This window comes from Mauremys reevesii, linkage group 4 (assembly GCF_016161935.1).
Source record: "Mauremys reevesii isolate NIE-2019 linkage group 4, ASM1616193v1, whole genome shotgun sequence".
Lineage (NCBI taxonomy): Eukaryota > Metazoa > Chordata > Testudines > Geoemydidae > Mauremys > Mauremys reevesii.
The window spans coordinates 125,262,109-125,287,999 of NC_052626.1; the positions used below are offsets into that span (position 1 = coordinate 125,262,109).

The 25,891-nt window shown below is 53.0% G+C and overlaps 1 protein-coding gene across 1 annotated transcript in view; it reads right to left on the bottom strand.

Annotated features, from left to right (window-relative positions):
- Positions 1-25,891, bottom strand: part of LOC120404003 (maestro heat-like repeat family member 5) — a 28,800-nt gene that overhangs the window by 749 nt on the left and 2,160 nt on the right. The window contains exons 2-15 of the mRNA XM_039536018.1: positions 24,482-24,577; positions 23,158-23,237; positions 21,632-21,755; positions 20,915-21,001; positions 18,841-18,945; positions 17,545-17,680; positions 14,450-14,550; positions 13,243-13,392; positions 12,468-12,610; positions 11,930-12,074; positions 6,176-6,360; positions 5,082-5,196; positions 4,231-4,371; positions 602-757 (exon numbers count right to left, since the gene is read on the bottom strand). Of these exons, the coding sequence (XP_039391952.1) occupies positions 602-757; positions 4,231-4,371; positions 5,082-5,196; positions 6,176-6,360; positions 11,930-12,074; positions 12,468-12,610; positions 13,243-13,392; positions 14,450-14,550; positions 17,545-17,680; positions 18,841-18,945; positions 20,915-21,001; positions 21,632-21,755; positions 23,158-23,237; positions 24,482-24,514 (1,701 nt within the window). The 5' untranslated portion in view covers positions 24,515-24,577. The remainder of the gene's footprint in view (positions 1-601; positions 758-4,230; positions 4,372-5,081; positions 5,197-6,175; positions 6,361-11,929; positions 12,075-12,467; positions 12,611-13,242; positions 13,393-14,449; positions 14,551-17,544; positions 17,681-18,840; positions 18,946-20,914; positions 21,002-21,631; positions 21,756-23,157; positions 23,238-24,481; positions 24,578-25,891) is intronic.

The window sequence follows — 25,891 nt, forward strand, 5'->3', positions numbered from 1 at the left end:
GATGGGCACTTAGGCCTAGAGAGGGGGAGAGTCACAAAGGGGGCTTGGGCATTGTTAGGCGCCGCCTAACTTCAGGTGCCCTGCTGCCCTCCAGGAAATGCCGAGGAGGGAGCTCAGCCATTCTCTAGCTCCGGTTGGGAGGCCCAGCTGTGAACCTGCTCTGGGAGTGAGGAGTCTGAGCTATGTCACCCACCCTTCCCTTTTCCCGAACAAATGTGGTGGAAATGCTGCTCTGCCCTGGTAGGGGCCATGGCCAGGGTTGTGCTCTTCCCACCAGCACAGCCAGGGGAGTGTGCGGAGGCCAGTGGCTGTAGGAGTGGTGAGGCAACTCCTCGCCCCACCCAATCTCTCAGCCTGGCTGCAGGGGGGTGTTGAGCTCAGAGGATGCAGAGAAGACTCAGCAGTTGGGTGGGGCACCATGATCATGGCACTACTGGACTCAACATTCAAGTGATTTTGAATGCCTGATTGTCACAGCACTGAGCACCTGCCCTCTACCGGCCAGACCCTTTAAAGGGGGGTGTCACATGTTGCCCCCCCCAAACAAATTACTGGTCGCTCTGTAACTATCTCAGCCGCAGACTCCAGTTCGTGGCCTCACCTGGGACACGTTGGGACACTCATCATGCACAAGTAGGAGCAGTGGGACCAGGCTCTGGAGCACATGCTCCTTCATCTGCCTCCGGTTGGGCCCCCTTACAAGCTCCAGCAGGTCTTTAAAAAGGGTGATGGAGAGCACCCGGAGCTTGCTGGACACCTGCAAGAGACGATATAGGGAGGGGAGGAGACACTGTGACAGTCATTCTCATCCAGCGGGGCGAGCGCACACTGTGCCAGAGATGTCTGCCCTGCAGGGGGTATTGGTAACTCACCTCCAGCCATACAGCCACAGCTGGGGCCAGAGTCTCATGGGCATAGCGCCATTGAAGGCAATAGAGATGCAGATTTCCACCAGCTGAGGGGCTGGCCTGGTAACTTCTTGGCCAGGGAGAGCAGTAAGCTGGGGTGAGACTGCCACTGGGCTCTCACAGCCAGCTCTGGGTGCACTGACATCAGCACCCGCCTTTGTCAACCAAGGGGAAACGTTCAGGGTGGAGCTGCGCCAGGACAGGGGCGGCAGAGAGGGAGCGATGAGGAAAGATTCAAAGAGCGAAGGGGGGGTGTAGTTTGTCCACCCGCTTTGCAGGCGCAGCTCACACTGGTGTTGACCCACAGCGGCCCTCTAGCCAGGCCAAGGGGGCCAGGCATGGGGGGCAAATTCCTACATTGGTGTTTGTTTGGGCCATGCTCAGGGACCTGGGGTGAATTTAACCAGGGCCAAGGGGTGGTAAATGTGCAGGAGCTCCCAGATAGGGGGCCTTGGAAGCCATGACTGGAAGCCACCCAGCCTCCAGCGGTTTGGGGTGGGGCGAGGGGTCAGCTCAGAACAGCTGGGCAGGCTCTGTACAAAACACGTGGGAGGGGTATAGGGGCATCAGGGTTGCACTGCAGCGGGCACAGGCAGATGTTGAACTGGCACCTCTCTGGTCTTCCCTCCAGTTGTTGAGGCCTGTTTGCCTTTCCCTGGTGATGGGTGTAGTAAGTGCAGGCCATGATAAAGGCCCAGTATGAGGCCTGAGGCCTGAACTAAAGTAATGAACAAGACTTTGCTAATATAAAGCAAAGTTAAGCTGTGAGCCAGAGGCAGGCCCTGCTCACAGAAGCTGGCAAGGAAAGGGCTGATACGTATCTAAAAGGTACTGAACATTCACATACTTGCACATTCCACACAGATAACAAAGAACAGGCTGGCCCATCCCAATGACAGGGGCAAAAGGGTAAAATGATGGATAGAGTTGTTTTGATCGAACCAACATGTACAAGGTAGAAGGCGGCACCTAAATACGTAGAAAGGTTGTACCGTGCTACGTGGAGGGGTTGTACCTCATACGTCAGGTGTGATGTGTAACTTGTTTGTGTCTGTGTATAAGAATGCATCCCTGGGGCGGTGCCTTTGTCCGGCCGAGGGGGCAGTGGAAAGTCCCGCCACTGAGCCGGGTCCATTGCCAAGAGGCACTTTCTCGTAGTATGCCCTGAATTAGGCTAAGAAACCTACAGGGAACTGCAATTGTGTCCGAGGTCGCAATAAACCTAGCCGACGTGGCTTTGCATCTTACTGGACTCTGTGGTTATTGGGGGTTCTCGTTGGGTCTGCTGTGTCAGCTATCTGCAGAGCTGGGGCAGCACACAGAGGGAACACACGCACGCAGCCGAGTGATATCAACAAGGAGAAAGCAGAGCACCACACCGGTAGCACTCTGACAACACACTTCTGACAACAATGGGCGTTGTGTTCATTAACACTATTTGGATATAACCCCTGCCCCATAAAGAACCTGTTCTGTTCCCCCCGGGCCTGAGAGGGGTTTGGTTTAAAGGGCTCGCCCCAGGGCGAGATCCTGCATCCTTGGTCCAGGCTGCCCTGTCCCTTTGGCCAGCTGGGGATCCAGGAGACCCTGGGAACAGCTTTAGCCAGGCCTGTGCCACTACTAAATAAAGAGCGGCAGGGTCCCAGCAGAATTCGGGAGGGCTGAGAGTAGGATTTACCGTTATGAGAGCTGGGGAGTCCCTCCAGGAGCCCCCACTGGGGCATTACCCCTGGAAGGCAGTAAGGGATGGGCCCCTTTCCCCTGCCCGCTTGCTGGATCTCGCCACCCAGTGTGGGACTGAACATCAGTCTGGTGAATGCGCCGCCGGGGGCTAGTTTGTGGGTACAAAAGATCTGAGGAGAACTTTCCCCTCCTTTGACACTGCCCTGCCATGAGAACGAAGGGGAGAGGAAAGGGCGGTAGGTGCAGAACCTACAGACAGCCATTTCCTTATGGAGCTGACAGGCCAGCTGTAGGATTCCTGGCCAGGGAAAGGAGGGGCAGATTTTCACCAAGGTACCATCACTTGTCACCCTGGAAGCCAGCAAGAGCATTGCAGCACCCTGTGCTGCAGAGGCCCCCTCGCTGCATGCAGGCTCAGGAATGCACGTCCTTCCCCAAGGGGAGCCTCGTCCCCAGGCTGCCCTCATCCTTGTCAGTAGGCCTGCGGGACACCAGGGTTCCCATCCTTTCTGCCATGTGCTCTCATGGAGAGTGAGAGGAAGGCGGGAATGGGCTCATGATTTATGACAATCCGTTTTCTGGCTAGGACCATAGCACAGGCCCTGCTAGCCCACCCCCTAGCCCCCATTCACATGTCCGCAGTTTGATGGGATCTCCTGTGAGCTGCCAGGCCTTACATCATCAAACAACGGCAGGAGTTGCTCAGCCACTTGCACAGCCGCGCGGCTGGCGCTCTGCCTGTATTTGGTTTTTCAACCTTTCAAAGACAGCCCCACAAAATCTCAACCGGCATCAGGGAAAAAATAGGTCATATACAGGCTAACCGTTTCCAGAAAGGAAAATGAACCACAAGCAAGTGAAAACCAGGCTGAAGTGCATGGAACGATGGGAATGGTGTATAACAAAGAGAATTACAGTCACGCCCTCTCCATGTCTGATCTAGTCATAGTCCGGGTTTAATAAACCGGACTGACCCCCTATTCTCAGGCGAAGTAAATTATCATTAATGAGAGTTGCCTTCAGATTGTCTCCTCTTTACCAGGCTGTCAGATCTGTGTATTTAAGCCCCAAGGGCTTTCTCTGCCTTCACTATATTGTGGGTATCAAACTTGTTATGAGATCTTAGCAGCAAAAGGCCCTTCCAGAGCTCTTCAGAGGAGCGAGTGCTGCGGGACAGAGCCGTGACGTCAACAGTTAAAACCTATGAGGCTTTAAAAGGGGATTTGTAGGAAAAAATGGTTCCTAATTGTAGTGAAATGGCTCTATCCAAGCGTCCCTGATCACTGGGGTCGCCAGCATTCCCTGGGGGTCTAGAGTCTGCAGCTCTGCTGCTACTCTAGTGCTAGGGTTCTTTGGATCACAGAGACCCCAGACACAATCAGGCCCAGCTGTGCCAGATGCTCCACACACCTAGAGACGCACCCTGCAGGAGCCAGGCCCTGCCCTGCAGAACAGCAGACAAAGGCCAGGCAGGGGCTTGCCCAAGGGCACCCCGCAGGTCAGTGGCAGAGCCAGGAATAGAAGCCAGGGCTCCTGACTCCAGGCCAGGGCCATACCCCCGGGAAGGTTTCAATGACCCCAGCCCTGCAGCAGCTCCCTGCGGTTCTGGGTTTATCCCCCAGCCCTCCTCCCCTCTCACCTTCTCTGGGAGAAGGGCCAGATTGAGGAGGCCTTTGAGCGCCAACCAGCGCACCACGGTCTGGGGGTCTCTCAGCTGCCTGCTCATCTCCTCCACGATGGCGTCTTCCAGCTCGTTGCCAAGGTCAGGGCACTGGAGGAGCTAACACAGCAACAGCAAATCAAGCTAGAGAACGGGGCTGGCCTCTCGCGCCTCATCTCTGCCACGGGGCCCTTAGCTCCACTGGCCAAGGCCCAGCATGGGCTGCATGCAGGGCATCGCGATTGGTCACCGTGTGGGCCCCACTGAAACGCTGCTAGCGCGACGGCCCCTCGAGGCTCCAGCTGAGATCAAGGCCTGCCCTGCTCCCTCACTAAGGCTCAGCTGCACACGGAGCAGTGGTGTGGGGCGGGGGGGTCTGCAGCCTTGTGCTCCAAAGGGTCGCCCGGTCTGCAGGGGGCAGGTGAACTGGCCATGAATGGGCAGGTGGCTGCCCGGCCTGCGCATGGCACACGGATGTCAGAGGGGGCTCGAGGGCCAAGGTCACACAAGGGACCATTCTATGGAACTGAGCCTTGGGGAACAAGAGACACCTGACCCTGGGCCTTGCTCCAGCCCCGTGACACCAGCTGGGACAGGTAACAATGCCCAGACTGAGTGACTCCACCCCTAAGATTGTAGGAGCTTTCCCTGCCCCTGCTTAGGCAGGTTGGGGGCAGAGTTTAGGGGGGCAGAGTTTGGAGGGGCAGGTTCTGCTGAGCACCACCAAAATTTCTACAAATCTGCTGTCCCTGGCCATAGGTCAGCCCCATGCCCCAGTCACCGCTGGGCCGGGGCTCTTCTCACGACCCTCACCCGCTGGTGAGGCTCACCTGAATGAAGAGCGCCACGGCCGGGACGTACCGCCTATCGTCCCGATCGTTGAGGATGGCCATGAGATGGTGGAAAATCCAGTTTCGCTCCTGGAAATTGAGCGAAACCATGGCCCTGGCATAGGAAACACAAACACCACATCATCAAGGTGGGCAAGGACTGGTCCTCCATTTACGAATCTAACCAGACCAGTGCCACAGGACAGGGGATCCCGGGCGACTAGTCACGCGCAGCTGGCACGGACTAGTTCCTGCTGGCTTAAAATGCCCAGCGGCTTATGTGCTAGAGACCCAAACCCTTAATCACTCGACAGGGAGCCCTTCCATGAGGCCAGCTCTGAGCACGTAGTGCTGGGGCTGCAAGAGAACTGCAGACACAGAAGGGTGTCGGTGGGGTCGGTGGTCTTCCTCATGTGCCCAGATATTGGGTGATGAGAGACAGAAGGGTGGGTGAGAGAATATCTTAGATTCACCCAAGACAAGCGCTGGAGCTTTCTGTGTTAGCTTCTCTCTCACCCACAGTCACTGGGCCAACCAAAGACATTCCCTCCCCCACCTTGTCTCTCTCATGTGCTGCGCCTGACAGGGCTACAACAACGCTGCGGAAAGACATGGCAGAGGCTGTCTTTGCCCAGCCATGCCTGCCAGAGCCACGCAGGAAGCGGTTTACACCAGGCAGCGCAGGGTGGAGAAGTATCCGACTGACCCCTTGGCCAACAGCACAGAGGCTGCAGCCTGTTCCATGCAGGCGATTGGGAGCCGCGTCTCACCCAGCAGGGAAGGCAATGTGGCCGTGTTCTGGGCCAGGGAGGGGAGCTGCTGCTGTGATCGGTTCTGGGCAGCACTCTCCGGGCAAGCAGGCAGACACCTTTGTGGTGCGTGTCAGAGCTCATGAGCAGGTCCCAGCTGCCCTGCTTCAGGATGAAGGTGACCTGCTCCTTGTAGCCAGCGCATAGAAGCAAAGCTTCCATGGCCTTCACCGCGAACCTGTGTGCAGAGCGAGCCTCTTGTTACTGAGTGAGCCCAGGCCAGGCCCTGCTGCGTGCCTGCGGGCGACGCTGCAGAACCCAGGCTGGGTGTCGGGCTGGCGGTACCTGACGGGGCTGAGGGGTGCGGCCGTGTCCTTCTTGTTATGCTCCGTCTCCTGCGAAGCAGGGTACTGCACTGTGTGTGTGACGTGGAAGAGCAGCACGACGTAGAGCTGAGGGAAGAGCTCCTTCACCTCCTCCCTGCAGGCCTGCTCCTGCAGGATCACATACAGGGCTCTTGTGGCCTGCAACTAAGAACAGGAGACAGACATCGCTGCAGGGATTTCGTCCTTCCCACGCTCCCCCAGGGCACCTAGAGGGGTGGGGTGGGGTGGGGTGGGGTGGGCTGGGGGCTAAGGCCTGGGATGCTGGGTTCAATTCCTAGCCTGTGAGACCTTGGCTAGAACCACACAAGGGACTTCGGCCCAGCGTGGCCATGCCTAGCTTCATGTGCCCTGCTGCCCAGTGGACTCACAGCCCTGGGTTAAGTGCCCAGGCTCCGTATACGCTCAAGAGAGAGAGTCAGTTGGGCCAATTGTTAAAGCGGGTGAAAGGGATGGCCTGGGTAATTTCAGGCCTGTCAGCCTGACATCGATCCCAGGCAAGATAATGGAGCAGCTGGTATAAGATTCAATTAATAAAGAATTCAAGAGGATAATTTATTTAATGCAAATCAACAATTTTTTGATGAGATTACAAGTTTGGTAGATAAAGGAAATGGTATTGACATAATGTATGTAGACTTCTGTAAGGCGCTTGAGTTGGCACTGCACTCCAGTTTGATCAGAAACCTAGAAGTTACAAAAGTAACGTGGCACACATGAATTGGATTATAAAGTGGCTGATAGGTCTCAAAATGTAATTGTAAACTGGGAATCAGCATTGCACAGGTGTGTTTCCAGGATGGTCCTTGCAGGGATCAGGTCTTGGCCCTACGTGATTTAACATTTTCATCAATGACCTGGAAGAAAACATCAAATCATCACTGATAAAGTTTGCAGATGACACAAGAATTGGGTGAGTGGTAAATAATGAAGAGGATAAGTCACTGATACAGAGCGATCTGAATCACTTGGTAAACTGGGGAGCAATCAAACAGTATGTGTTTTAATATGGCTCATTGTAAATGAATACATCTAGGAACAGGATGAGGGACTCTATCCTGGGAAGCAGAGACTCTGTAAAGGACTTGGGAGTCCTGGTGGATAATCAGCTCATGTGATCCTGGGATAAATAAACAGAAGAATCTACAGTGGGAGTATTTGGCACTGGTGTGACAATTGCTGGGATCCTGGGTCCAGTTCCGGTGCCCCAATGCAAAAAGAATGTTGATGAATTGCAGAGGGTTCAGAGAAGAGCCATGAGAATGATTAAAGGACTAGAAACCATGTCTTATAGTGATAGGGTGACCAGACAGGACAGGGGTTGGGGGTAATAGGAGCCTATATAAGGAAAAGACCCTAAAATCAGGACTGTCCCTATAAAAATCAGGACCTCTGGTGAGAGATATAGTGAGAGACTCAAGAAGCTCGATCTATTCATCTTAACAAAGACAGGGTTGAGGGGTGACTTGATTACTGTCTATAGGTATCTCCCTGGGAAACAAATATTTAGTAATTGGCTTTTCAGTCTTGCAGAGAAAGGTCTAACATGATCCAGTGGCTGGAAGTTGAAGATAGACATTCAGACTGGAAATAAGGCATAAACGTCACAGTGAGAGTAATTAATCATTGGAAGAATTTACCCAGGGTGGTGATAGATTCTCCATCACTGACTGTTTTTGAACCACGATGGGATGTTTTTCTACAAAGACCTGCTCTAGGAATGATCTGGGGGCAGTTCTCTGGCTTGTGTCAGGCAGGGGATCTGACTAGATGATCGCAGAAGTCCCTTCTGGCCTTGAACTCTATGAAGCTAAGAGTGAGGAGCTGCCTAAACCAACCAATAGGAAATGCGGAGGAGAGGGATGTGGCCTAAGCCCCACCCCTAAAGGGAATTTGGTATCTATCTCTACTTGGGAACACTTAAATAGTCATTGGAGCAGAGTTTTGACCCCAGGTCTCCCAGTTGGGTACCCTAACCACTGGGCTAGAGACAGTGGTGTAGTCGAAAATATGAAGGTCCTGGAATGCCACTAAAATACTGATTTTCTTCAATATGAATTATAGAAATTCACATTTTATTTGTCTACTGAATTTCTGGTACAGTAATCCTTGGCTAAACCAGGCATGGCTGGAGACAGGCCAGCTGTCCAAAATAACAAGGTATTGGATTTTTTTTTAATTGTACACCCCCCCCCCCATAGTAGCTATTCAATTTATTTTAAATGTTGAAATCATTGTGCTGAAATGCCATTACTGTGTATGCAATAGAATACAATAGAAATGCCATTACTGTGTCTACAATAGAATATGTAAAAGATATAACTCTGGACAGTAGTGTACAGTACAGTGGTAAAAACCCAATGAATGCGTAGCAAGTTTTCTTTTTACTTTAGCCTATAGGCTAATGAAAATAGAAAATAAATCATGCTGCTGCACTACAGACATTACTGTATCAGGCTGAAATAATAAAAGTTTATTTTAAATGTAGCTAGTAGGCTACACAAGTAACACAAAATACATCAAGGCATAACGGACTGGAGTAGCAAAGGCCTGCTGTAATGCATTGATCTAATTTTTACAAGTATTTCCACAAAGCGTCTTTCTCCATATTGTATTTTCTGTGTCTGTGAATCAGAGGGAGAACAAGGATGTCTGAGCCAACTTCTGGCACAGCTGAGAGGATGCCACATGGAAAATGAAGGGCCATGTAGCTTGCTAAACATGAGTGATGACGTATGCGGAATAAGCCCCTTGCTACATTTCCATTCACAATCATAGTCATGTGGCTGAGGGTATGGCTACACTTGCAGCTGTACAGCACTGGGAGTTAAAGCTGTCTTCGTACAGCTGAGTAGGGAAAGCACTGCAGTCTGTCCACACTGACAGTTGCCAGCGCGCTGTTGTGGCCACATTTGCAGCATCTGCAGCGGCATTGGGAGCAGTGCATTATGGTCAGCTATCCCAGCGTTCCAAGTGGCTGCAACGTGCTTTTCAAAAGGGGGGGTGGAGTGTGACAGGGAGCGTGGGGGAGAGAGAGAGTGGATTTTTGGAGCCAACACTGTGTCAGCAGCTGCCTTGCAAGTTCCAACCCCCTCCCCTAGCCCTCTCTGACTCACTGAAAGTGAACAGCACCTCTTTGTTTTTTCCTCACAGACCAGATAAGCAGCCGCTCACCGAAACAGACCCTCCTCCCTCCCCCTCTATTCAAGCAAACACTAGCTGTGGGCCTTCCAAAGGGAGCCCTCTGCCTCTGCTCATTTACAGCAAACAGGAGCTGTGTTTGTTTTTTTGATAAGCAGCTCCCGGAGCCCAGAGTTTACAACAAAACAAAGAGCGGAACCTTCACTTTAAAAGGTTATGGGAAGCTTCCGGAGATCAGTCACTGCATACTAAGATTATTCCCTGTTTACACTGGTGCCCCAGCGCAGCAGCAGCAGCACAATACTCTTTATTCCTCTCGGGGAGGTGGAGTACAAGCAGCGCTGTAGCCACGGAGATACAGCGCTGTATGTGCCTTGCCAGTGTGGACGGGGAGTGAGTTACAGCGCTGTTGGTGGCTTTATTGCGCTGTAATTCTCAAGTGTGGCCAAGACCTTAGATAAAGTGAAAAGGAGGTAGGGCAGCTGTGTAACCAATCTGGTCTGTCACTGACAGGAATTGTCAATGCCTAGCATGACTCTCTTGATTATACTGGTCAGAAGTGCCAGCTGAGCTGAAACCACTGCTCAGCTCCACGCGTGTGATTTCATGCAGCATGGCTGAAGCCTGGTCTACACTACAAAGGGGGTTCGAATTAGGGTACGCAAATTCAGCTACGTGAATAGCGTAGCTGAATTCGAAGTACCCTAATTCGAACTACTCACCCGTCCAGACGCGGCGGGGTCGAACTCCGCGGCTTCCCCGTCGACTCCACCACCGCCGTTTGCAGTGGTGGAGTACCGGAGTTGACCGCGGTGGTTCCGGAGTTCGAACTATCGCGTCTAGATCAGACGCGATAGTTCGAACTCCGAGAAGTCAAACTCACCGCGTCGACCCAGACGGTAAGTGTAGACTAGCCCTGAGTGTGAACGTGGATTTAGGCCTTGGCTACACTTGAGAGTTACAGCACAATAAAGCCACCAACAGCGCTGTAACTCACTCCCCGTCCACACTGGCAAGGCACATACAGCGCTGTATCTCCCTGGCTACAGCGCTGCTTGTACTCCACCTCCTCGAGAGGAATAAAGAATGTTGCACTGCTGCTGCTGCTGCTGCGCTGGGGCACCAGTGTAAACAGGGAATAACCTTAGTACGCAGTATCGACTCATCCCACCCCCCTTTCTGGCTCAGGTTACAGCCTCAGGTACTGACCCTCACCTAAAGTCATCCCCTGCTCTCCCATCCCCCATGCAGACAGTCCCAGTAAAACTAAACACCATTTCCAGGTCAATCCATCCCTCTCCCTACAGCGTCACAGGGCTATAGATAACAAAATGAAATTCACCAAAGACAAATGTGAGGTGCTACATTTAGAGAAGAAAAAGCAAATGCACAGATACAGAATGGAGGATAACCAGCTGAGAAGGATCTGGGAGCTGTGGTGGATCACAACCTCAGCATGAGTCAGCAATGCAATGCTGTTGCAAAAAAAGCAAATGCAATTTTAAGTTGCATTAACAGAGGTATAGCCAGGGCCGGCTCCAGACGCCAGCGTGCCAAGTGCGCGCTTAGGGCGGCAATGAGAGCCGCAGGGGGCGCTCTGCCTGTCGCCGGGAGGGCAGCAGGTGGCTCCGGCGGACCTCCCACAGGAGTGCCTGCGGAGGGTCCGCTGGTCCCGCGGCTCCGATGGACCTCCCGCAGGCATGGCTGCGGATGCTGCACGTCTGCAGCAGGTCCACTGGAACCGCGGACCAGCGACCGCCAGAGCACCCCCCGTGGCGTGCCGCCCTGCTTGGGGCGGCGAAATTACTAGAGCCGCCCCTGGGTATAGCATGCAAGTCATGGGAGGCGATAGTACCACTCTACTCAGTGCTGGTTAGGCCTCAGCTGGAGTACGGTGTCCAGTTTTGGTCACCAATGTCTAGAAAGGATGTGGAGAAACTGGAAAGGATCCAGAGGTGAGTGACAAAGGTGATCAGAGGGATGGAACACAAGCCATAAGAAAAAAAGGCTGAAGGAACTGGCTATGTTTTGTTTGGAAAGGAGGAGATTAAGGGGGGACTAGATAATGGTCTTCAGATACGTGGAAGGCTGCCATAAAAAAAGATAGAGAAAAGTTGTTCTCTCTTGCCACAGAGGGCAGGACAAGAGGCGATGGGGTCAAACTACAGCACAGCAGATATAGATTAAGCCTCAGGAAAAACTTCCTAACTGTAAGAAGAGTAGGACGATGGGAAAGATGCCTAGGGAGCTTGTGGAAACTCTTTCGCTGGAGGTTTTCAGAAGGAGGCTGGAGCCATCTGTCCAGGGTGGGTTAGAAACAAGAAGTCCTGCATTGTTGCAGGGGGCTGGACGAGCTGACTTTGCGATCCCTTCTCACCCTGTGATTCTATGAGTGCTGCTGAATAGCACCAGGAGAGCGTTTTGGCGTGTTCCGGCTCGAATATAGCACTGGCTAAAGTCACACTCTCTCTCTCTTTGGCCCAATGACTATACCCCGTGGGAGACTGAGAGACCCCCTCAGGCCATGATGGGGACACACGGCACTCCTTCCCTTGCTGCAGGGGCTGGTACTTACGGCCAAGAGGGGGAAGCCAGCCGGTCTCTCAGAGAGCTGATGCCGTCGCCGAGCCGGCTCCTGCAGCCTGCTGACCAGCTCCCCAAGGATCTTTCTTGTGGTCTTGGGCTGGGATGTCAGCGTCTTCCACATCTCCGCAGCAACACTGCAAAGGGAGAGAGCCAGTGGCACCCGATCAGAGCCCTGCCAGCCTCCTGCACCCCTCGGCACTGACACGCCTGCTGGGTCTCCCCTCACCGGCCAGCCCTTTGTTGCCCTCCTGCTCCTGCAAGGACCCCGTTGGCTGGTGCAGGCTACATGGGGCCAGGTCTGAGTGTCAGCCGCAGGAGAGGCCGAGGGATGCCGTACAGTGTTTTGCAGATTGGCCTGTGTCCAGGGCAAGCCAGCCTGCAAAACCCTCCAGGAGAAGCAGCAGCTCTGCAGGGAGCAGGAGATCTCTGGAGGGTTCTGCACTCCCCTGTCTCTGGCAGCGGGACCAGTCCGGGGGACCCAGAGTGCAAGTGGTGGTAGCCGCAGCCCCGTACCTGTCACATATGACAGTGAGCAGCCCAGCAGGGTTCTGACCACCTCCTCGCTGAACCGGTAGCCCAGCAGGAGAAGGGCCCTGCGCAGCTCCTGCCAGGCAAGTGGCTCGCTGATGGAGTCCAGGTGGTTATGAATGCTCCTCACAGCCTCTGACACCTGGAAGGGAAATGGGGAGGTGGGGGCATTGGCTTCCTCACATGGCTATTGATCTGGGGAGCCAAGGACCTGCTGCACCTGAGAGCCATCTGCCCTCCCAGAACCTCTTCACCAGCCCCAGGCCTAGAACACAGCACTAGTTCCCAGCCTATCGATTCATAGACTGCAAGGCCACAAGCGGCCATGGTGATCACCTAGACCAGGGGTAGGCAACCTATGGCACGTGTGCTGAAGGTGGCACGCAAGCTGATTTTCAGTGGCACTCACACTGCCGGGGCCTGGCCACTGGTCCAGGGAGATCTGCATTTTAATTTCATTTTAAATGAAGCTTCTTAAAAATTTTAAAAAAATTATTTACTTTATATACAACAATATTTAGTTATTTATTGTAGACTTATAGAAAGAGATTTTCTACAAACATTAAAATGTATTACTGACACGTGAAACCTTAAATTAGAGTGAATAAATGAAGACTTGGCACACCACTTCTGAAAGGTTGCTGACCCCTGACCTACACTGACCCCCTGCATTTCACAGGCCAGAGAACTGCCCCCCAAGAATGCCTAGCATCCAGAGACAGAGTCTCCCACGGATGGGCTCCCCCAGCACGGTGTTCTCACTGCAGCTCTTACCCTCCCCAAGCTGAGGCCGGGAACCTCCAGGATCGTATGCAGCATGTTCCTGGCCGTCACTGCGTCATGGACGCTGGAGTCTCTCATGCCGTTGATAGCAGTGAGGAGAAAGTCCATGCCTTCAGACGGGTCGAAGTACTTCCCAAAAATCTGAAACAAACTGCCAGTGAAACCCCTTTTGCTGCCCAGCGCGGATCCGGTCAGTGGCCTAGCAGCCAGGACTGGCCCGGGCAGGAGTGCAGGCAAACCCCACTCTTCCGGGACAGGCCTGGCTTACTGCACCTGGGCAGCACAGTACCCAGCCAGCAATCAGAAGCTGTCATGCATGGCAGAGGCCAGCGTGGCAGTGCACGGGGGCACAATACTGCGCAGCACGGATACACTCTCTAGTGCTCAGCAGGGACTGGCGCTCATGCGCAGATGCAATGATGCCTTTTATTGCATTAATCTCTGAGGAAGCTCCCACCAAACCTGACAAGGAGCTGGGATCAGGTTTGGATGAGCCCCAGTGCATCTTGGGATGTGTCATGTAGGGAGGCATATTGGGCTGCATTAGTAGAAGCACTGCCTGCAGATGGAGGGAAGTGATTATTCCCCTCTATTCGGCACTGGTGAGGTCACACATGGAGTATTGCGTCCAGTTTTGGGCCCCGCACAAGAGAAAGGATGTGGACAAATCAGAGAGAGTCCAGCAGAGGGCAATGAAAATGATGCAGGGGCTGGGGCACATGACTTGATAGCAGCCTTCACTACCTGCAGCGGGGTTCCAAAGAGGATGGAGCTCGGCTGTTCTCAGTGGTGGCTGATGAGAGAACAAGGAGCAATGGTCTCAAGTTGCAGTGGGGGAGGTTTAGGTTGGATATTAGGAAACACTATTTCACTAGGAGGGTGGTGAAGCACTGGAATGGGTTACCTAGGAAGGTGGTGGAATCTCCATCCTTAGACGTTTTTAAGGTCAGGCTTGACAAAGCTCTGGCTGGGATGATTTAGTTGGGTTGGTCCTGCTTTGAGTAAGGGGTTGGACTAGATAATTTCATGAGGTCTATTATTCTATGAGGTGGAGTGGGCCATAGGCAGGTCTCTGTCCCAGCTGGATGGGGTTAGTCACATCCTGGGTCTGTCCCTTCCCCCTGACTCCTAGGGTGTTAATTTCTGACTCCTGATAACTCTGGGCACAACAATCCCAGGAAGCACTGACTGTAGTTACCAATGTGATATTGCTGGTGTTGGTGACCCAGAAGGCTGTCTCAACTTGACTGTCGTTGAGGGGCTGCCAATACGCTGTACCAAGCTTCTCCGAAATTTTGGCTGACCCAGGGAGGGGAAACAGACAACAGGCAATATAAATCAGACCTTCGGTTAGCAAACGGGAGTTTTGCAAGGAAGTTTAGAGACGGTGTGTGAGAGACAAGTACATCTAACAAACATACTGTAAACTCAGGCCAATAACCTGTTGCCCCATCCCTCCCCCAAACTAAACAAACTAAACCCCCTGGAAGAGTAAAAATAAACCAGGCAGAAGGGCAGCAGCAGCATGGGGCTCTCCAGTTGATTGCACTGAATGCAGCATGTACGATTACCAGCCCTGTGGGCAGGTAGCATATGTGGACATTTGGCCCAAGGAGCTACTGGCCCTCGGAAACCAGGAGACCAGAGGGGCTGAACTGGTGGAGCCAAGGGAGACAGTGAGGTACATAGAGGAGACTTTTAGGGATGCAGTAGAGTAGTCCCACCCCCAGTCTGACAGCCTCTGTGCTGCTGAGGAGGGTGAAAGTTTTGGGGAAGGAGAACATCGAGCTGGGGCAGAGGGAGATGATCCCATAGTTGGGACCCACCTTCCAGATGAAGTCATGATGTCCTCTCACACTGAGGCTACCCCTCCTAAGGCGGGAATCCCACTTACAAAGAGAAGCCAGGAAATAGTAATGGGGGATTCAATCAATAGACATATAAACAGTTGGGTTTGTGATGACTGGGAGAACCGCATGGTAAATTGTCTGCCTGGTGCAAAGGTTGCAGCTATCACGAGACATCCAGACAGACTTATGTGCAGTGCTGTGGTATGTAGCCTAGCGTTTAAATCAGCCTCTGTATGAGATAGCTAATGTGAGAGTGAATTTTAAAAAAGTCTCCAGATGTGATCCCTGGTAAGCCTGACTTCAGTACCAGGCAAATTGTTGAAACTATAGGAAAGAACAGAATTATCAGACACGTCGGTGAACACAATTTGTTGAGGCAGAGCCAACATGACTTTTATAAAGGGAAATCATGCCTCACCAGTCTACTAGAATTCTTTGAAGGGGTCAACAAGGATGTGGAGAAGGGTGATCCAATGGATATAGTGTACTTGGACTTTCAGAAAGCCTTTGACAGGGTCCCTCACCAAAGGCTCTTAACCAAAGGAAGCTGTCATGAGATAAGAGGGGAGGTTCTCTCATGAGTCAGTGGTTAAAAGATAGGAAGCAAAGGACAGGAATAAATAGCCAGTTTTCACAGTGGAGAGAGGTAAATAGCGTGGTCCCCCAAGGATCTGTGTTGAGACCAGTGTAGTTCAACATAGTCATAAATGATCCAGAAAAAGGGGTAACCAGTGAGGTGGCAAAATTTGCAGATGATACAAAATAACTCAAGATAGTTAAATCCAAAGCAGCCTGCGAAGAGCTACAAAGGGATCTAAAAAAAATGAGGGACTAGGCAAGAAAATGGCAGATGAAATTCAATATTGATAAATGCAAAGTAATGCACATTGGAAATCATAATCCCAACTATACATACAAAATTATGGGGTTTAAATTAGCACTCAAGAAAGAGATTTTGGAGTTATCGTAAATAGTTCTCTGAAAACATCCAGTCAACGTGCAGCGGCAGTTAAAAATGCAAACAGAATGTTGGGAACCATTAGGAAAAGGATAGATAATAAAACAGAAAAATATCATAATGGTTCTATACAGTGGTGAGCTGGAGCCGTTTCCCACAGGTTCCCAAGAACCGGTTGCTAAAATTAGACCTCCGTGGAAAACCGGTTGTTAAAGGGCCAGGAGGTGGACAAAGAACTCCGGTCCGCCGGCCGGACCATCCTGTTGCTCCCAGGATTCCCAGCTGGGGAGGCTGAGGTTCCCCTGGCCCCTCCCCCGCTTCCCACCAGCTGCAGCGTGGCCAGCTGCCGGCACCAGCTGGGCAGCTCAGCTGAGCTCCAGAGTCGTCCTGCTGCCGCTTTTTGAGTAGCCCGGCAAGTGTGGGGGGGAAGGGGGCTGCTGCAAGCTCCAGGGCTGGCCAGAGGGGAGGGAAGGAACAAGTGGGGCAATTGGCCCAGGCCCTGCAGGGGCCCCCGGCCCCACGAGGATGTCTCCCCCGGGCTCTCCCCCGCTTCCCCCACCCCGCAGAGCCGCAGCATGGCCAGCAGCTGGGCAGCTCAGCTGAGCTCCTGAGTCGTCCTGCTGCTTTGAGCTGCTGGCAAGGTAAGGTACGGGGGAGGCTGCAAGCTCCAGGGCCGCGGGGGGGAGGGCAAGTGGGGCAATTTGCCCCAGGCCCTGCAGGGGACCCCGGACCCTCCTCTGCTTCCCTCCCTTAAATCAGAACTTTTTATAGGGAACCGGTTGTTAAGATTTTGGCAGCTCATCACTGGTTCTATATAAATCTATGATGCGCCGAAACCTTGAATACTGCGTGCAGTTCTGGTCGCCCCATCTCAAAACAGATATACCAGAATTGTAAAAGGTTCAGAGAAGGGCAACAAAAATGATTAGGGGGATGGAACAGCTTCCATATGAGGAGAGATAAAAAAGATGGGGGGCAAGTCTACACTTCAAACACTGTATCGCCGTAGCTGCACTGGCGCTGTAGAGTTTACGTGAAGATGCTCCTATGCAAACAAGCTCTTAATCCACCTCCCTGAGAGGCGCTGACTAGGTGAGTGGGAGAGGTGCCCCTGCCGACAGGGGTGTGGATTTTTCACACCCCTGAGCAATATAGTTATAACAATATAGGTCCGTAGCAGAGACCTGGGACTATTTCGTTTAGACAAGAGATGACTAAGGGGGGATATGATAGAGGTCTATAAAATCATGACTGGTATGAAGAAAGTGACTAGGGAAGTGTTATTTACTCTTGCACATAACAGGAGAACTAGGGGTCACTTTAAGAAATGAAGAGGCAGCAAGTTAAAAACAAACAAAAGAAGGTATCTGTGCACACAATGCACAGGCAACCTGTGGAAATTGTTGCCGTGGGATGTTGTGAAGGCTAAAAGTATAATTGGGTTCAAGATAATCAGGGCATAACAAGGGTCTCCAGTGCTCTTACATTTTAGCTGCAGCATGAAGGAGTAGAGGTGGTGAAGTCCCTCCACAGCCGATTGGCAGATCTCCTGCTCCTGCTCCGCACAGCACAGAGTGAGACACCCCACCAGCTGGCCCAGGACTCTGAACTCCTCCACTTCCTGATGGAGAGAGGGAGCAAAGGGAGTCACTCGCCCCTGCAGACCTAGCGCAGCGAGTCCCCCTGGCATTGCCCTAGCAATGGGTTAGAACAGGGGGAGGCAGAGGCCACCGCAGAGAGACTGGAGACAATGAGAGCAGGAGGAGCTGTGGGGCCCATCACCAGGGGCTGAGGAAAGCTCAGCAGGGATGGAGAAATCTGGGCAGCAAAGTCAGCAAACGTTACCCCCGAGTGGGGACCCAGGTAACGAATGAACTAACGTCCAGTCTCCATCTCAAGGGCAAGTTCCTAATCCCAGCCCCTTCTGCCATCCCCCTCCCTTCTTTGACCTCAGGCCCAGGAGCTTGGAGTCACCTTGGACTCCTCTGCTCTGCATCCTGCCTCTCTCACTCCATCCTGGAGCTCCCCAGAGCCCTCCCTTTCCGCGCCATCCCCAGCCTGCCTGCTCTCTCCTGCCGGCTCTCTCCTGCAACCTTGTCCTCTCGTCTCCCCCTCCTGCAGCCCCTGCACTGGCTCCCTGCTCTTCCCCACCTGGCACCAAGCCCCTTGCCCTCCTCTCCCGGGGTCTGCACAGCCTCCCCACTCCCACTCCCCAGTTCTCTGGCGCCTTTGGCCCCGCCCATCCCTTTCACTGTGTCCCCTCCCACCTCCCTCCTTCTGTTCTGCTGCCCCAGCCTCTGGGGGCACATCATCCGAGCGACCCCCTCCAGCTGCCAGAGGGGAAGCCCTTCCACAGTGGGGATGGAGCAGCTGGAGCAGCTCAATGGCCCTGAGCATGCAGAGCAAGGGGCGTTCATCTGGCAGCCTGGCAGGAGCTGATGCCAAAGCATCCCACAGGCATCTGACAAAGGGGGTGAACAGATACCTGGGTTCACAGGCTGCTCTCAGGGCAATCCTGTGTAAATGCACTGACCCTTCGGAGCAGACTTTGGTGCTAGGGGATCAGCGGGGAGAGTCCTTGGAGACAGAATGATGGGACTCGACCCAAATCCCACTGGAGTCAGAGGACAGACCCATCGACATCAAGGCTCGTTAGATTGGACTCCTACTGAGGATCTTGCTAAGTCACTATTCTAGGCCTGCGTTTTCCATGCCAGGGCGTGCTGCACCACGAGGCTGCTCAGTGTAGTTAGGAGGTGGCCAGGGTCACAGGCTGCTCACCTGGAATTTGCGCTGAGACCCCATGAGTTCCATAAGCCACCTGATCCTTCCCACTGCCCTCAGCCGCTCATGTACCTCCTTGGATGTAGTCCAGGGGAGCAGGACCTGAGAGAAACAAATTGGGACAATAGATGCTTAACACAATATTAACAACAAGGGGGCAGGAATACAGGCTAGACTAGGGAAAGAACAGGTAAAAGACAATTGAGGTCAGTTAGATGTATTCAAGTTGGCAGAGCCTCATGATATTCACCCTAGATGGAGCTAGGCAAAGCAATCTCTGAACCTTTAGGAGGGCTGAGGTCCCAAAGGACTGGAGAAGGGCAGACACAGAACCTGTCTTCAGAAAGGGGAACAAGGAGGCCCCAAGGAATTATAGACCTGTCAGCCTAACTTTGGTACCCAGAAAGATACTGAACAAGTTATTAAACAGTTTGTAAGAATCTAGAGGAGATAATAGGGTAATAACGAATAGCACCATGGATTTGTCCAGAACAAACCATGCCAAACCAATCTAATTTCCTTCTTTGACAGGGTTACTTGCCTAGTGGATGGAGGCAGGCAGTATATGATGATGTATATGAAGTTTAGTAAGGCTTTTGACACAGTCCCACAAGACATTCTCATAAGCAAACTAAGCCAGTCTGATCCAGATGAGATTACTGTAAAGTGGGCGTCCAACTGATGGAAAGACCATACTCAAAGAGGAATTATCACTGACTCGCTAGCAAACTGGGAGGGTGTCTCAAGTGGGGTCCCCCAGGGGTGTGCCTGGTCCAGTACTAATCAATATTTTCATTAAGAACTTGGTTAACGGAAAAGAGAGGATGCTTGTAAAGTTTGCGGATGACACCAAGCTGGGAGGGGTTGCAAGCACTTTGGAGGACAGATTAGAATTCAAAATCAGCTTGCTAAATTGGAGAGTTGGTCTGAAGTCAACAAGATAAAATTCAGTCAAAACAAAAGTGACGTAACACACTTAGGAAGGAAAAATGCATAAAAACAAAGTGGGGGATAACCAGCTAGGTGGCAGTACTGCAGAAAAGGATCTGGGGGTTATCATGGGTCTCACACTGAATATGAATCAACAGTGTGATGCTGTTGTGAGAAAGGGAAATGCCATTCTGAATTGTGTTAGCTTGGAGCTCTGTGTCCAGTTGCAGGCACCATGCTTTAAGAAAGATGTGAACAAACTGGGGCCAGTCCAGAGGACAGCAACAAAAATGATCAGCAGTTTAGAAAACCTGACCTGTGAAGAAAGGTTGAACGAACTGGGCATGTTTCATCTTGAGAAGACAGAGGGGGCACCTGTAACAGTCTTCAAATACGTTAAGGGCTGTTATACAGAGGATGGTGACAAATTGTTCTCCATGTCCCCTGGAGGTAGGACAAGAAGTAATGAGCTTAATCTGCAGCAAGGAAGATTTAAGTTAAATATTAGGAAAAAGTCTAAGGGTGGCTAAGCACTGGAACAGGTGACCTAGGGAAGTGGTGGACTCCCCATCATGGAGGTTTTAAAAAACAGGCTGGACAAACACTCAACAGGGACAGTCTAGGAATGCTTGGCCCTACCTCAGTGCAGGGGGTGGAGTAGATGACCTCTTGAGATCCCTTCCAGCCCTGCACTTCTGTGATTCCCTCTTCCCAGGTTCTGGGATCGAGGAGACCGAATCTCTGTCGAGGACATTTCCCTCTTTTGGGAGCACAAACCACCCACAGAATCTACTTCCTGTGGCCCCAGAACTAGAATGTTCGGGGAATCTAGCTCCGGGCTCTGGCCAGGTTGGTGGGGCCCGTGGTGAACACAAAGAAATACCAGGTTCACATGAGGGCTCAGTGGAGAACACAGCAGATCCCATATGGGGTGGGCGCTCCTCCACCCCCACCCCATACAGACGTTTTTCAGATATAGTGGGGGCACTTGGCCCTCCAGCCCAAGAACCTTTGTAGAGAACGTACTCTGAGGAGCCGAAGGCACGGGGGTGTCCCATGCTTGGGATTAAACAGAGCCTTGGTCCCTGAGCCCCACCCCAGCTACAGGACTAGTCCCCTTCAGGCACCCACGCCTCCAGACCTTCAAGATGATTTGCAGCACCACAAGGTTGGGCTCTTTATCCTCGCACACCAAGGCCTTCAGCATCTCATCCATGGTTTTCAGAGTCTGCATGCAGAGCAGAGGAGAAACCAGAGCAAGTGGAGTTACCCAGCCAGGTGATGAACCAATGCCCTGGCGTGTGACACCCCCCCAGGTCATAGCAGCCCCTGGTATTAAAGCTCACCCACTCACTTGTACCCGCAGGGGACCTACTACAAACTCCTCCTGGCAACAGGGCCCCACCTGTCTTTGCTCTCCCCAGAAAGCCCACTGCACACAGTCTATCCCACTGGGAGAGTCAGACAGGACTCCACATTTGGAGGGCAGATTTCCAGCCAAGCTTTGGCTCCCCTGGCCTATGTGCACCTGAAGCAGCCGATCTCAGGCCTGTGCCCCCAGCCACGCATGGGGGATGAATGTGCTTGTGAAGGGAGTGTCTGTTCCCCACTAATTGTCGGTGCATGTGAAGGATAAATGCCTACTACTGCTACCCTAGGAGGGAGTTACTCCTTTATCTGGGCCTGTGCTTTGGGGCCTGTGCTTTGGTGCTGCAGGTCCTGAGCTGAAGTCCTGTCGGGGAGCTGTGATCATTACACTCTTATGCCAGTGCCAGGTAACCCAGGGGACAGTACACGAGCGAGTGGCAGGATTCCCACTCGGTTTGGGACGGCTCAACATGGCCGGTTTGGGGCTTACTTTGGTGTAGAGAGCAGCCTCCACCTCCTCCATGGTGTGTGCTGGAGGCAGGGAGAAGATGCTGGAGAAGCAGGTGGTGAGCAGGCTGGGTCGTGTCAGGATCCGCACCGGTAGCTTCACTTTGCTAAGAGAAGAGACACATGCGGATTTGGGGTCTGAGGCGGGACTGACGTGCTAATATTGCCCTCAGGCTCCCAGGACATGGAAACACCTGCGGGGGCTCCAGCTGGCGGGTGGCAGATGAGAACAGGCCAGGGGGTGGTGGAAGGAGTTGGTGCTGCCTTCTCCCATACCAGCAGGCAGGGACTTAGTGTAGCCTGCAGCTGTCTGCTGTGACCCCACCAGCACTCACCGGCTGGGGCAGAGATCACTGCGCTTCACCGAGAAACAACATCCTGCAAATGGCATGGACGGGAGACTAGAGCCTGCTGGCACCAAAGCGCCTCTGAACCCAGCGGCCACAGTGCAGAGGAGCCTGCCAGTCCTGCCCCGCTGGGGGCAAGAGACCCTCCCACCACAGCCGTCTGCACTGCGGCTGCACAGTCCAGGCCAGCACAGAGATGCTGCATCAGCCCGCTGCCGGGCAGAACCGAAGCAAGGATCTAAGCCCTGCCCCTGCCCATTGCTCTCAGCCTGCTGGACAGGGCACACAGCTGTGTGCAGGGGGGCAGGAAGGTGGGGACAGCCCAGACAGCATTAACCTCTTCACCCCCACTGCCAGAGCATGGCCCCAGCACATGCAATGAGGTGCCAGGTGACTACTTGAGCTGCCCCTGCAGGACAGAGCTGCGCCCCTTGTGGCAGGCGGCAGCCAGTGAGGAACAGCTACGCCCAGTGCTGACGCAAATCCCACCCCCTCTCACCCCCGCAGAGACGCAATCATGGCCAATGCCGTTGCCTGCCCCATTGTCAGGAAGCCAGTGCTCAGTGGGGAGAGTTGCTCCAGCTCCTGCCCCACCTCCGCTTGCCATTCCTGGGGAACTAATTGAGCCAACAGCGAGAGCCCAGCTCCAGCCCGCAGCATCCATCACCTTCCAGACGCCTGATGGGCAGGCTTCTGGGAAGCTCAGAGCAGGGCACTAGCGGCACTGAGAGAGAGCCCCCCATGGCACAGGCAGTGCCAAGTGCCAGGGCTCAGCCTGCCCAGCCTCTCAGCCACTGGGAGTTGCTGAGCTGCCAGTGTGACGCAGCTGGCACTGACTCCAATCGCTCCGCTCCAGCAGCACCTAACTGCCCCTCTCCCCTCAGAGGGGACTGGTCCTGCCTCCCACGCCCCCTCCCCCATATCTTCATAAGGCCACGTGGAGAGGTCACCAGGCACCGAAGGATCCTCCACCACCTACCCACTGGTGCCAGTCCACATGCACCAGCACCATCATCTGGTGCCACATTTCCTGGGGGAATCAGAAGATGGGGGAGGAGCAGAGGGGGGAATGCCCTGGAAAACTGGCCATGCCAAGTGGCTGGCATGTCTGGCTGCATGTAGCACTGGCTGGGGCTGGGGCTGGGCCGGGCAGGCTGGGTACCTCAGCTTCATGATGGCAAGCATTGCTTGCTGACGCATCACACCGGTCAGGGAGTCGACGGACTCGTGATCAATCAGCTCCTGAGGAGACAATGTGGGGAAATGCCAGCTGGGCTCCAAGCTCCTGCAAGGCTCCGACAGGGGAGCAAAGCGCAGGGCCTGCAACACGTGGGCTCAGCAGCCAGGTCGTCCTACTGCAGGCTTGATGGTGTGCAGGGCTCCAGCCAGGGAGCGAAGTGCAGGGCCTGTGCTCAGTGTCCCAGTGTCACGTGCCAGTGCTCTGCAAAGGCTCCATCAGCATTAGCACCCAAGGACTCCACCTGAGATCAGGCCCCCTTGTGCCCGGTGCTGCACACACACAGTGAGAGCCAGTCCCTGCCCCAGAGAGCTCACGAGCTAACTAGACGAGACAAGGCATGGGAGGGAAATTGAGGCACAGAGGGGGAAGTGACTTGCCCAAGGTCTTACTGCAGAACTGGGAGTAGAACCCCGGTGTGCTGAGCCCAGCCCACTGGACCACCCACCAGCCCACGCTGTCCCACGTTCAGGGAAGGGAGGTTAGCTCTGGAAAGCTTTCTGCAGCGCTGGAGAGCAAAGACTTTCCAAATCTACGGAGCAGATTTGTTGCTAGTTCCCTAGTGGGCACTGACTGCGGAGTGTTGGGGCTCTGGGCAGGGAGACTGGCATACACAGAGCGACCCGGTGACTTGGGAAGCTGGGTGCAAGGGAACAATCTACATTTCAATACAGTTATATGTTTAGGAACAAAGACGGCAGGCCACACCCACAGCATGGGGGGCTCTAACCTGGGAAGCGGTGACTCTGGAAAAGACTTGGCAGTCATGGTAATCAGCTGCCCATGAGCGCCCAGTGCGAAGTTGGGGCCAAAAGGGCTAATGCCATCCCGGGATGTACAAACAGGGCAATCTCCAGTTGTTAGAGAGGTTATTTTCCCTCTGTATTTGGCACTGGTGCGACCGCTGCTGGGATCCTGTGTCCAGGTCCGGTGCCCACAATTCAAGGAGAATGTTGATAAATTGGAGGGGGGTCAGAGAACAGCCCCAAGAGTGACTGAAGGACTGGGAAACATGCCTGATAGTGAGAGACTCAAGGAGCTCAATCAGTTCAGCTTAACAAAGAGAAAGTTACAGGGTGACTTGATGACAGTCTGTAAGTACCTACAGGGGAAGCAAATACTGGATAATGGGCTCTTCAGTCTGACTCAATCCAATGATTGGCAGCTGAAGTTCGACAAATCTGCAAAGATCTCCAGGCCAGTCACTAAACCCACCAAGTAACACAGCCCCAGTGTGTGTTTTACTCACCGTTATCTTCTCCACTAGCAGGGCTTTGTTCATAAAAGCAGGCAGGCTTCTGAGGGTGCTGATGGAATTCAAGAACTTGAGTTTCTTGGCCTCGTCCTACGCCCCGCAGAGATTAGACACAAACAGGAAGGTTAGCGTGGAAAGGAGCTGCTAGTGGAAGAGATGTCAGAAAGCTTCCCCCCAGTGCTGCTCAGGCTTTGATATGCCAAATGGCAGAAGGCCATTCATCTGGCAACAGGAGTGACTATCTGGGGAGGGCAGGGCAGCTCTGTATGAAACCGGACCAGAGAGGGAGCAGATCTCACGGGGTAGGTGTCCAGAGAGGAACTGCAACATGGCAGCTAAGCAGCCAGACAGTGTTAGCAGGGGCTTGACAGAATGGGAGGAACATCTGGGTGGGACACCCTGACACCCCAATATTCGCCACTGTCATGTCATTAGGATATGTTTTGTACAAAGTACATATTGTAAGAGATTCCTAACCTGTGTAAGAAAACCTGGGAAATCCAAGCTGCACAGCAAAGAATCTTAAGAATCTGCCAGCCTGAGAATTTGCTAGTGTAGATCCTATCTATCTAGTGTGGAAAGCTTAGTTTGTATGTTGTGTTTATTTACTAAGGTAATCTGCTTTGTTCTGTTTGCTATCTCTTAGAACCACTTAAAATCTACCTCTTGTAGTTAAGAATCTTATTTCTTGTTTGTACCATAACCCACTTTGTACAATTAGTAACTGGGGGGAGGGGCAAAGAGTTGTGCATGCCTCTCTCCACATCAAGGGAGGAGGCAAATTTCATAAAACCTTTGGGTCTGTACTCCAAAGGAGGTGGGCACCAGAGTACTGGGACAAGCCCCTTCAGCTGAGTCTTCCCAGAGCTGATCTCAGGGTCTGTGTCTTTCTGCAGCTGGGCGTGGCCCTGCCTGAGTGTATGGCTGAAAGTGGCTTGTGAGCCGAGCCCAGGGCCACCCAGAGGATTCGGGGGGCTGGGGCAAAGCAATTTCAGGAGCCCCTTCCATAAAAAAATAGTTGCAATACTATAGTATCATGTATTTGGAAATGTAAAAAATAACCAGTGAAATACATTCAAAAATTAATTTTTAATAATTTGAAAATACACCTCTACCTCGATATAACGCTGTCCTGTGGAGCCAAAAAGTCTTACCGCATTATAGGTGAAACCGTATTATATCGAACTTGCTTTGATCCACTGGAGTGCGCAGCCCCACCCCCCGCAGAGCACTGCTTTACCGCGTTACATCCGAATTCGTGTTATATTGGGTAGTGTTATATCGGGGTAGAGGTATACATGAAATACATGATTTTAAAACATTCAATGCTTTAATGTGTGTGTCATAACTATAAAGGGAAGGGAACTGCCCTCCTGTGTACAATACTATAAAATCCCTCCTCGG